The sequence below is a fragment of the Cimex lectularius genome, unplaced genomic scaffold (genome assembly GCF_000648675.2).
Source record: "Cimex lectularius strain Harlan isolate CLEC.00 unplaced genomic scaffold, Clec_2.1 scaffold99, whole genome shotgun sequence".
Taxonomy (NCBI): domain Eukaryota; kingdom Metazoa; phylum Arthropoda; class Insecta; order Hemiptera; family Cimicidae; genus Cimex; species Cimex lectularius.
Genome location: NW_019392713.1, coordinates 167,823 through 181,036, shown reverse-complemented (window position 1 = coordinate 181,036; position 13,214 = coordinate 167,823). Strand labels below are relative to the sequence as shown.

General features: G+C 34.0%; 1 protein-coding gene across 4 annotated transcripts in view; it reads right to left on the bottom strand.

Annotated features, from left to right (window-relative positions):
- LOC106673057 (LIM domain-binding protein 2) overlaps positions 1-13,214 on the bottom strand; it is an 87,006-nt gene that overhangs the window by 10,133 nt on the left and 63,659 nt on the right. For 2 of the 4 annotated variants that reach the window (XM_024226454.1, XM_024226456.1), the window contains exon 3: positions 5,682-5,757. In XM_024226454.1, coding sequence (XP_024082222.1) covers positions 5,682-5,757 — 76 coding nt within the window. Of the gene's footprint in view, positions 1-5,681; positions 5,776-13,214 lie in introns of all 4 variants that reach the window. The other 2 variants (XM_014404985.2, XM_024226455.1) reach the window with 1 other exon arrangement.

Below are 13,214 nucleotides of genomic sequence, written 5' to 3'. Positions count from 1 at the left end.
AAGGGATGAGGCTTGGTTGACAAAGTGAGGAAAATTTTCCAGGATGGAGGCATGGAAGAGGAAGGTAAAGAGATCAAATATGTGGGGAGGAGAATAGGAAAATAACATCTGATAAAGGAAGAAGTCAAGGTAGTATTGCTTTCGATAAGAAGAGTATATCCACTTTAAATTAATGTACAGGTCAGTCACATGGGGCCTACTTAGGAAGCCTAGGACCAAATGCAAAAAACAATTCATTAAATGTTTAAGCTGATATTCAAGCTCCCCAGTGAGTTCCTAGTACACAAACAAATGATCAAAGTGGGAGAGGATAACGGAGGAAAATAGGAATTTCCGTGTAATAAACGAGAGAAGTAGGCTGATACAATGGAATTGATGGAGTGTGGAAGAGCGGCATAGGGAAATCTGGGAGATATGGGGCTTATGGGACAATGTTCACTGATCTAGACAATCACAAGGTTCTTGACAGTGGGATAGAAGAAAATAGTGACAAATAATTTTAAACGGAAAATGCTAAGGGATGGAGGAGAGAACTGCATTCAAACACAATGGTACGGGACTTTTAACTTAATCCCATTTTCAGATGTCCCGTACTAATTGAGTTTAAGTCCTCTTGAATTCTTACAATTACAGCTTGTAAATCCGTGGATGGAAGCAATATTTTATGAATTTTGGGAAGCCATTAACATAACAGCAAAAAAGAAAAGTTCCATGAGCCTTCAGGTACTCCAGAAGTTATGGGGGTCTTTCTTATTTGGGACAGAGACTAATTGGGAATGGTCTGAAAAGAAAGAATGAAACCAGCGGAGGACATTGTAGGAGAAAGCTAAAGTTTTAAGTTTAAAGAGGTGGGAATGATCTATGTTGAACAGTATCAAAGGCTTTAGAAAAATCAAGGACAAGAATAGTGATTTTATTTTTTAGAATAGTGAATTGTGTAGAACAGTGAAGGCTGTTCACAACAACTCACAAGATTGAATAAGGGAATTTGTGTATTGCATGGTGAAATGTTTTCATTCATTATAAAATTTCTTCTTGATTATTATAAAAAATTATAATAATAAACATAAAAAAGGCGATTTTTTTATATTTCCTGCCCATTGTGATTAAGGAGTTCCATAAAATCAGGATGGGCACCATAAACAATTTTATATTTATTATAATTAAAAAAAGGAGATTATTTTATGTCTTATTCTTTTAGTATGAAAAACAATATTGCAAAATTTATCCCATTTAATAGTTTACCTAACTTTCCACAATAGTGGTTGTAGTTTCATTGTACAAAGGATGTGATAAAAAGTACACTGCTAATTACAATGCCTATTTTACTACTTTAAAAGATAGTTCACACTCATAGGTTGTTTACAATTGTCAATGGTTTCAAGCATTAAACGCTCATCATCAGTTTGAAGGAGTTACAAACACGTCTCTCGACATGAATTGTAAGAGGGAACCCGCCGATACGATGAGAAGCTGTTTTTTCATGCCGCTCAATTTTGAACTTGCGAAAAACGGGAATTACGACTAAATATTATTCTAATACATACTATTGTATAAGAAAAAAATATTTTAAATTAGTGATTGATTTGTCAAATATTATTTAGGTACATGTTTAAAAAAGGGGGGTAAATCAAAATCTATTATATTATTGATGCGTCTATTTAATTTTAAGTTTTTTTTTTATTTCAAATTTCTGAAACCAATCTAGTCCCCTCTCTTTTTTGAAACTATGTAACACAGTTGTATTTAAATTTAAACTGAAGTAGAGTTTTGTATCTTTCAGATGGTCCTTAAATTCAGAACTTTTGTTCGATTTACTCAAGTGTTCCTTAGTTCTCGTTTTAATTTTTCTGCCGCTGCTTTGCCCTATATATTTAATATCGCAATCATTACAATTAAGTTTGTAAACCCCGTTTTTTGACAAGTTTTCAACCTTGTCTTTAGGTTTTGAGAGTATGTCTCTTTAAAAGTTACTCTAAATCTTTCTCGTAGTATTTTACCTACTTTTTCTGATAGTTCACCAATGTATGGAAAGCAACGAAAACCTAATTCTTCATTTTTTGGTAGTTTTTTATTTTTCATAATGAGAGAGTGAGAACTATCTTTTAAAGTAGTTGAACAATGTGCACACCCCCTTTATCATTTTTAAACAATTTCAATTCTCCCCATAATTTCAAACGTTGAAAGAAATACTAAGAGTACGATTCAAGTAATAACCCCCCAATTACCTATACAACCTTCTTTTATGAAAATTATTAAAATAAGTTTTTTCTGAAAATCTAGTATGTTCATAGTACACAATAGAAAGCAGACAGTCAAAGCCAATGAATTTATCAGCATGAAAAAATAACTACGGGTGTTCATCATGGATCCACTTGGGACCATTATTGTTCATCATTTTCATAAATGACTTTCCTTTAAAGCTAAAAGAGAATTCTTGTCACTTTCTGCTACTGATACCACAGCAGCTAACAAAGGAAATTTAATTAAGGGCAAAACCAATCATCAAAACGTCATATAGAATATGCCTACGCATAAATAACAATATGAAAAAACGAAAAACCTCCTATTAACCTCGGAGACACGTCTTTGACAGTAAAGAACATATTAAATTCCTAGGTCTTAATACAGGCCAACAGTTGAATTGGAAGTGCATTGTTTAAAAATAGGAAAAAATTTAGTACCGTTGTTATACCTCCCTACAGTATGGAACCTAAAAAGCCATAATTAATTGCTATTACGGAGTTTTTATTCCGTAGCGTCTTGATTTGGGGTCATTCACCATCTTTGAAATTATCTTTTCCCTACACTCAGAGAAAGCCCATACGAATAATAGAGGGTCTAGGTTAGAGAGAAGACAGCCGTTTTGTATTCCAGCAGTTTAGTGTTCCGATGTACACGCCTTAATACTAGACAACATTAGCTCATCGTAACGGTTCTGAACTCTGATGATGAAGATTATAACCATCAATAAAACAACAGAATAAAGTAAATCCTAGATCTAGGTAAACTACTGATATGCTTAAACATCTAATAAATTGTGAAATTTCCCCCCTGTGGTGTGTGTGGGGGTGATAAACCTGTATGTAGTTTGGTGGTTTCTCATCATCTTGGTCTGCCTATACTCGCTGATTTTTGACAGTCGACGCGTTTCGGCAATTCGCCATCTTCAGAGTTGGATTTGGTGAGTGTGGGATAAATTTTTAATTATCTGGTCGTGGATGGTGGAGGGCAGGTTATGACGGTATTAGTATTGTTTGTCGGTGTGTTTGATTAAGTCGGAGTTTTTTTTTATTGTTCTAGTCCGTCTTTGGTCCTTTTCCTTCTTAATTTGCGTAAAATTTTAAATGGTGTAAACGATGTTTCTGAGCTATTGCTTATTTGTGTATTTCTGAGCGTCTTCTTCTTCTTTCTTCCCATGTTTGTTTGTGGTTCGTGATTGTCTTATAGTTGGTAAGTTGCATAATTCGATTTTCTGTCGTTGTCTCTGAACAATTTGTTCTTTGTATCCGTCTTTTATTTTTCGCCCTGTCAGCCGATGTATTTTTCTCCGCATTCGCATGTTAGTGTGTACATTGCGTTTTTTTCCAGTTGGTTCGTCTTGTCGATGTTTTGTCTTAGTAATTTTCGTAATGTGTTTGTGGTTTGTATGCTTAATTTGTTGAATAGTTAGTAGTTTGTAAGTTTCTTTCCCCACAAACGTTAACATTATCCATTTAGGGTCTGGTTGTAGTGTTGTTTCGTTGATTTTCTTTGTGTTATAGCCGTTATTATGTGCTATGGTTTGTAGTCTTTCTAATTCTTTTTTGTATTTTTCATTGGTTAATGCGAATGAATTTCGTCTATCATGTATTTCAGTGCCTTGCCGCTCGTGACACGTTTTAAAGTAAAAAGTATAATTAATCTATGTATTAATCTATACTTCTACATTTAATCTTAAAAAGAATAATTAATGCGTTGTATTTAGTGAATGTTAATTAATGATTATTTGGAGATCGTCCGTTGCGGTCTTGTGTGATGTAGGTTTAGAAAAACAATGAGTATAAATGTTTTGAACAAACCTAAAATCTCTATATTGCATACATCGTTGTATAAATACATTTTCGCATCTTTCACTTGTATTTGTATAATCCAAACAATGTTTGTAAATCCCATGCCCTGAAGATGGTCTAAATAAAGATCGAAACGTTGGCACAATAAAGAAAATGTTTTTCTAAACCTACATCACACAAGACGTGTGCTACATCTCACGATTTCCAAATAATCAATAAGCGTAATTAATTAATAACTTCAGAATATTTCACACACTACGCTAGAAGAATAGTTGGAAGGGAATACTTAACGTCTTCTGTAAACAAGTTTGTAAGTATGGAGTATATAATAAAATTACTAAATGACAAAAAAAAATGATATTAACATTTGTGGAATTAATAAATTTACAAATCATATTCTAACTGATTTTTAACTATATCAATTTGGAGCAGGCAAATGGGAATTTTATTAATTAAACAATTACTGATAAAAATTAATAGATAGACCGGTGTTACCAAAGTTATATGTACAAAAGCGGTGGTATGTAATTTTAGGTAAGTTGGCATGGTATAATTTTTGGTTAAACCCCTTGTTCCGTGCTCCTTGATGGACTAATATCGCCTTTTCCTCTCCCGTGGGGGGCTGGTTTTATGGTGGATGGTGGATGTTGAGGGGTGGGTTAGTGAGGGAGGAAGGATAGAGAAGAAGATAGCGGAAAGGGGCAGGTCGGAGGACGGCGAGGGGTAACTTTATTTGTGCGCCTCCGAGTTTCCCATAAACTTGGTAAATGAGTTTACAGCCGTTCCCAGACTCCCCTGCCTGCACCCCGATATCCTCATCCCCCCTGGATATGACCGAGCGAGAGAGAGTGAGAGAAGAGAGAATTTCTGAATTTTCTCTCTCTCCCTTTCCCAGCCGCAATCTTCCGTGAGGACCTTTTCAATTACAAAACCAATTTCAAAATTATTTACCCTCTTTTTTTCTATTGTCCTCCTGTACAAGCATATTTTTTTCATTCCTTGAATATCCACTTTTGTTAATAGTTCCTCCTCTTTTGCGGACAAGTGAAATGAAAAATAGGGCTAATTTATTTTAAAATATCCATATCATGTTTTTCAATATTACAAAAATACATAGAATTCTACATTTATTTAATATTATGATGCGCTAAAGATCTGCTAAAGTAACGCATACTACTGAAATATTTGTCACTGACAGGAAAATATCATTAAATACACAATACAGATAAATTTACGTACATTTGAAGTGAGTTAAATTTTTTCTACTCGTCGATTTACGATATCAAGTGTTATTCGCACCGGAACGGTGTATGTACAAGCAAAAGAGGCTATCGATTGAGAATGCAATGGCCCTGATGCGTTTAAGATACAGGGACGACAAGTCAGAATCATGTGATATGAAAAGGGCTTTCCAATCCTACTGGATAACACTTATTTAAAAAAACAAGAAATTTGTATTCTGACAAATATCTGCCCTACAACTAGAACTGTAACAACTAGTTCGTATTGATTTTATAGTGGAACTTGAGTAACCATCCAACGTATGCGGGAGTTTAACCATATGCCCTAACCATCCCAAAACATGCACATACAAAATGCAAATAGAAATTAGACAAAAGTTTTACTTACATCAGTCCTTTGTTGCAGCCTCTTGTTCAGCTCGTATATCCTGTAGTCAGGCTGTCCGAAGTAAGGGGTGTGCCTCCTGGGAACAGGCACACATCTACTTGTAATAAGTCTGTCAGTTCACACCAGCTGCCGGCTATAAACCGACGGCTTAATAACATGAGGACATTAATGGTCGAACATAGAATTCAATCGCAACTAAAGAGAACAATTCTATAAACAATATCGTAGCAATATATTTTAAAATTTAGTTTAGTTTGCCTTCCATTTGATTTACAGATTTTTCTCCGATTGTCTTTCTTTCATGTTTGAAAATGCTTCTACATATTTAGTGTTCACGAATAGGTATGTTAGTCGGCTTTAAATTTCCAAATGCATCCACACCCTGCGGTCAAAATTACGGAACATTTTTTAGAGGGTAACGAAATCTGCAGACTATTATCAATGAAAGTGAAACCAACTTTATTATAATGAAACCTATAGAAAATCACCAAGCGAACGGATATTATTGACATAACCACAGATTTAAAAGAAGCATTTAAATCTATTTTTCCTTTTCATATAGGACTGCACGTTCTACAGTATCCAAACAGCGCATTCAAGGAAGACATAAAACAATTCCGACTAATAAGGATTAAAATATCAGAAAAATTTAAAATTCATTACTCAAACAGTACTAAAAAATGTGTACGAACAACGTGGGATGATATATTGCTGAATGAGTACTGGTAATCGGTAAACCAAATCAAGATTAAATTCGGTCGTCAATTTTTATTATCGCTTACTTTACAGGCGAAGTGTAAAAGGTGTTAGATGGAAGTACTACAAACAGCCAAACATTCCGAGAATCTATCATCAACGTTAGAAACTTTAATCCGTTTATATTTAGTGGCCTAATTGAACAAATTACTTCTTTCAAATCATTATTCTTTTTATGTAAGGTCATGGTTGAGATGTTGAGAGTGTTCCGAGCGGGATTGGAACCCACGATCTTCGGCTATGTCGGTGTCCGAGTGGATCGAAGTCACGATGCTCAAGTGGTTAGAGCAGCGACGTAGTCAGCCGAGGTCTTGGGTTCGAATCTCCCTCGTGACACTATTTTCATCTCAACCAAGACCTAACATAAAAAGAATAATTAATTGTTAGAAACTTTTTTGAACCGGGTCATCGAATAAAGAACAATAGATCCTTAAGCGGGGCATATACTTTCAACTTTATTGACAATATTAGTTAGCGTCAATAAAAATTGACATAATGTTGGCTGTGTATGGGAGAGGTAGTGAAGGATTGAAGTCCGGTATATTTCCACCTCATCAATCCTCAATACCAATGCTCTTCGGTGATGGGGAACGCCTACTTGGAACATCTATTTCATTCCTAAATACGACCACGAGCCGGCGCATTGGCAAAACGCAAAATGTGGACATAACGCTAATTTTTAATTACTTCCCTTTATAATTAAACGATTAGTTTAAGAGATCTCGCAATTCAACTTTTGTTGATCAACTGAAATTGAATGAGGCTCGAATCTGTTTTTGTCTATGCGTTTCAGTAAACATTTCTTTGCAGAACCATTCAATATTCTTTCGAATTCGTTCTTCAAATGAAGAGGAGTCAGCCCGACAATTTCCATTTATTATATCACAACTCATTTTCTCTCACATCTTTATTTTTAGTTATCAAGTCACATCATTTGGAGGTTCATGAATCATAAATTTCTTGTAAAACTTTTGTACCAAAGAGGCCACCGCATACCATTACCTGGTAATCCGAGTCAAAAGGCAAACGTCTTAATTTAATAAATCCGGCAATTCCAAAAGATAAAATTCAAATAATATTGTAACACAACAGCTCAAAGCCTCAAACCCACTTGAGGCTGACTTTTGTTTTTTAACTATTTTGTAAAGAACAAAATGCGTACAATAAAGGTTGAACAGGAAACAGTCGACTGTGATGTTCACACGTTTTAACTTTAGTTTCAACTTGAAAGGAATGACATGACTTGAACGACAAAAGTCACTGCGGTTCAAACTTTGGTCAATCACCTTTGTTGAGCCGAAGGTTTTCACAGCAGATTTCGTTCAACTTTAGTTGGGCAACAAAAGTTGAATCATAAACCTGCCTTTCTATTGCGCTAAAATCACTAAACGCGAGGATCACTCGCGAAAATGCCGACATAAAAGCGAAACAAGCTGTCCATCAGTTTGCGCGAGACAAGCATGCCGCGTTCGTTCATATCTACACCGATTGCAGCATCACTGTTTGTTATCATGGCTAAACTTGTTAAGAATAAAAAGAAAAACAAACGAAGAACATTTCCTTCCATGCATCCTCTCTCTTGTTCTCATTATGATGGCTTCTACCTTTAGCCACAAAACTCGAGAGCTCTGATACAGTAGGATAAGTGCGACTTGAAAGCAGCCCTCCTGGTTCATTCTGAAGCTCGAGATGTGTGCGTTTACACGAAGAGAAATAACAAAACCAGATAGCCGATCTCACCGCAAAACATCCTCGGCCAATAAGTTCGTAGTCACGGCTAGGTATCCACAACGAGACAAGTGTCGCGTTTGTTTGTTTTTTCTCCACTTGCGGAAGTGATTTCCCGCAATGGAAACCCAGCTTGAAACGTGCTTTAAGCTCCAAGCTTATTGAAATTTTTTTGGCTATCTGGCTAATTTGAATCGCTTTTTCTTTTACAAAACGTCTTTTACATTTTTTTAAATGATTTATACCTACGTCAATTTAATGGTGAAATCGAAATAGTTTTTTATCCATTGGTCACCTTTCTTGCAAAACACGGAAATTTCACGGGAGGTTTGTACATTTATGTACTTCGAACGTCCGCCCCCTCCGAAACCTTCACAAGTGTGTCAAGAATGTTAAACGAAATGTACAATCAATACGTAATGAACAAACGGTTACCACCGTGCACTTTAGAATCTTGGAGTTTTGGAAGAAATACGGATATGAACAAATAAAAGTTGTTGGGATATGAATTGAAAAATTAAGGATAATCCTTCACTACAGGCAAAGCTGGGGTTAAGTCCTACAAAATGTAAAATTGCGACAGTTGTTGAGGGGGGGAATTAAATAGGGTAAATAAAATTGAAATTATTTTCTAATCCATTATACATAATACCTATGATTCTTCGGCATTAGGTCAGTTAAGCTCATGACGACTTAAGAAGAGTGTGAAACTGTGTTCATTATTAATGTAGTATTTTCTTTTATTTGAACGGCTATATTTTATGTTTTCCCTCCTTTTTGCCATTTTTCAAATGTCGTGTGTAATCGGATTGAATTCTCGACGACAAATGAAATGGCCACGGAGAGCTTTAGTGAAGTATACTTCATTTTAATTCATTAAATCCACTAATATTGAATTAGTTCGCATACAAAGGCGAGTCATCCGTAAATTGGAATAACATGACATCATTTTGAACGAAGGAAACCAAATCATTCACATAAATGAACAAAAAGAAATGACCGAGGACAGAGCCTTGTGGCTAACAATGTTAACAAATTTTAATGGGGAGAGCACATCATCGGATTTTACAAATTTCTCCATAAAAATATCGGAAGACCACATTTGCAATCCCTCTCACACCGTATGCTTCTAATTTGTTTAACAGAATTGCCTGATTCACCTATCAAAAGCCCATTCCCTTCCAGTAATGCATGAATAGTTTCCGCTATACACTAGTTAGTAAGTCTGTTGTATTCAATTCTGTTCTGAAATCATATTGACTTTGAACCAGACCATTGTGACTTTCCAAAAATGAGACTAGTCTTGAATGCAAATTCCAAGTATTCAGAAATAATCTGACTTATAGTTATGGATACAAATTTACTTACATAGTTTTTGTCATCTATACCTTTATAGACAGGGATGAATAAAAAAGTCCTTAATTTTTGAGGAAAATAACCTTAGTAAAAAATCATAATAGAAAGAAAAAACTATAAAAGGTAAAAGGACCAATTGATTTTAGAAAGTTGTGATGTTTTTAAGCCCTTTGAATACTTTAGCAACTTAAAACTCAGTAGCAGGTGGCAGAAAGAAACTATTATCATTTGGATTAATATTTAAAACTGTTCCTGTTATTTCGTGGTCTTTTTAATTTCATAATCTTATTTTTATTGGAACATTTATAAAATTAGTGTTGAATTCCTCAGGGTCTACCGCTATGGGCGTATGGTTGTTTGTTATGCGCCAGCATTCTCTGCATAAATTTGCAGCGTTTGACTTTTCTTTTATTAATGTAGTTTGATTAACAGCGTTATTGCGCTACTCTAGCTTTGATTTTTTCGTTAGAATTTTTTGTTTTGTCGCTCATTCTAAGGTCCAATTATAAGTTAAAAGCTGGGGATATATGCATTTTTGGAATATGGTTCTATCTTTTTCCCTTTTTAACATTGTATTGGGTTTTTATGATTATTGGATAACTACTGACCATAGAAAAGATTCAAAGCTACCAAAATAAAAGCCTTAGCACTTGTGAAAAGTTAGAATTCTATTGTTTTTGTTTTCAGCGTTCAGCGACAATGGTTTTGTTCCTAAATTTTAAAGCTAGTCGAATGTAAAGATCAGAAAAGAGATATTAACCGGCCGGCTGCTGGACAGCGGGGCTAAGAGCCTGATACTGACTGAATGAAGTAGAAGTAGAAATTTAATTTTAAAACTCTTTTGAAAAAGGTAAAATGTGTTCAATCATATTATTAGAATGTTTTTTTTCTTCAAAAATTTAATAGGTAATTGTAGGTTGAGATGGGGAGTTGGTGTCCGAGTGGATCGAAGTCACGATAGCTCAAGTGATAGAGGAGCGGCGTATTTAGCCGTAGGTCGTTGGTTCGAATCCCGCTCGTGACACTATTTTCATTTCAATCAAAACCTTACATAAATAGATTAACTAATTGAAAGAAATAATTTGGTCAATAGACCACTAAATATAATGGATTTAGTAGGTAAGTTAAATGCAATTTGTACAATTAATAACATGTACATTTATAAGATTATAACGTTTTTTTTCTAAATTCCGTCATACTATTTATTAGAAGTACAGTTTTTCTTTCTATTGCACAACAATTTTATATACCGTTTTGTATTTGCTAATTTGAGTCCATACTTTTAATCCCATATGTTACTGTACTAACGTAAAGAAGCTAATAAACCAAATGTAACATTTAATTTTTTTTTAATTTAACTAATAACTAAATGAAATCAATCTTATTTACACTACTGCACGGGTAACGGACTATTGGAAGTGGTTTTTCAACCGGATCGAACTCCGTCCCGTCTTCCCCAAATTATTGGGATGTTTGGGGATAGATCTGTTGACGTTTGGTTGAGGAATCGACCAAGGAAGAAAAAGATATCTGTTAACACCTATCTTACATTGTATTTCCCAAACAACTGACCATTCTTCTTCTCTGACCGTTATCTGAAATAATTATCAACAAAAACGGAATATATCACGGCTGGTAAAGACAATATTCGAATGTATAACACAATTTTTATTAACTAAAACGCGCACCTATATTTTTTCAAATTTCCTTCATATCATGTAATTACATTATACATTAGATTACACAGAATTCAAATTTACTTATTTTTAACCCCAACTTTTCACCATATTGACGAAAACAGAAATAAGGACAATGAAGTATGTAAATATATTTCAAATTGACCTTATCCATAATTCATCACAACACAAACTGTCATATAATATATATATATGTTAGTTTGCGCGCGCGCGACACACACGCGCGCCCATAAAATAAAGAAATTTAAACAAAACAATAATATAGTTAAAACATCAAATATAAACATATTTCACGTCCAAGTCACTTCGCTGCATAGCGTAAATCGCTCTTTAAACGTAAATTACTTACATAAGATTAAATACTTTTTTAAATATTATTGCAGGGATGCATAATTTAAAAAAAATCCTTAACAGTTATCAAGCTTTTCGTCAATCAAACAACGCAAATGTAGAAATCTAAAACTAATTATATTAACCCATATGTGTATTTAGTAGTTATAATTGACAATATTAATAATTTTTTATTAATGTGTGGTGATTAGTGACCGTTAATCGAAATTTATTTAGAAATCGTGAGATGCGGTCTGGTGTGATGTAGGTTTCAGAAAAACATTTTCTTTATCGTGCCAACGTNTCTCAATAAAGATCGAAACGTTGGCACGATAAAGAAAATGTTTTTCTGAAACCTACATCACACCAGACCGCATCTCACGATTTCTAAATAAATATTTTAATTAATTACACTTTTAATCTAAGGTTTTGAATGATGAAAACGTCACTTGCACTCCCGGTTGTGTCACTAGCTTTTTCATCTCGAACTAGACCTTAGATTAAAAATATAATTAATTAAAATAATTAACTTTACGGAAAGCATTGCAGGTGATGGTAAACCAAAATATAGGGTGTATAGTATCAAGAAAGATGATAACTTTTGCACATACATACCTCTATTTTCATATAGAATATTAGATTAATTAGTTAGATATACTTTATTTTATAATTCTGTGTACATCAATGAAATATATTTATAAAAGTAATACTTGATTAATTACATAGTTTGAATAGAAGATTTTCTAAGGAAATTAATCGTTTTTGAGCAGATTATTGCTATTTTTTTTTCATGCTTGCATATCAATTCTATTTTATCAAAAATAATTAAAGCACTTATTCCAACATTATGTATGTATGTATGTAGAGGTATGTATGTATGTCCATAACGCGGAAACAGTTAAAAATTAAAATTGTAATGAAATGTTCATTTCCTTTCATTTCAGTTTTTATTTTAGGGGAACATTAAACGGTCATTATGTTGGGTTCTTGTATTAGATGAATAGTGGGTCTCCCGTGGAATGGCCTGCCACAACTTTTGTTCACAAATGTGAATAAATACAAATATTATTATTACAATATCCAAAAACCATTAATCAGTGACGACGATGAAATACACTTCTACTAACCTGTAAATCTGTTATACTTCTTTTGCGATAATTAAACAATTAAGAACTTTTCACAGTTATGGAAAATTGTATGTGACCTTTAAACGACATAAATAAACACTGAATAACGATTTCATGTGACTGCTCAGTCGATCCGTTTGTTAATAGTTTAAAGTTGTTACTTAAATCTGGCTGAAGAATATTCCTTAAGATTTTAAATTTATAAAATAATTTTAATAGTAATTCAGATATCGTGAGATGCGGTCGGGTGTGATGTAGGTTTCAGAAAAACATTTTCTTTATCGTTTTGCAACTTATGTCTAGCTTTCAACCTTTATTGAGGTCTTCATCAGGACTCTACAGGTAATTACAAAGTTTATAATTAATGTGTAGAGATTAGTGACCGTTAGTCGATAGTTATTCAGATATCGTGAGATGCGGTCGGGTGTGATGTAGGTTTCAGAAAAACATTTTCTTTATCGTGCCAACGTTTCGATCTTTTATTGAGATCATCTTCAGGGCTCAACACGACACATGGGCACTCACAACACGACACACAA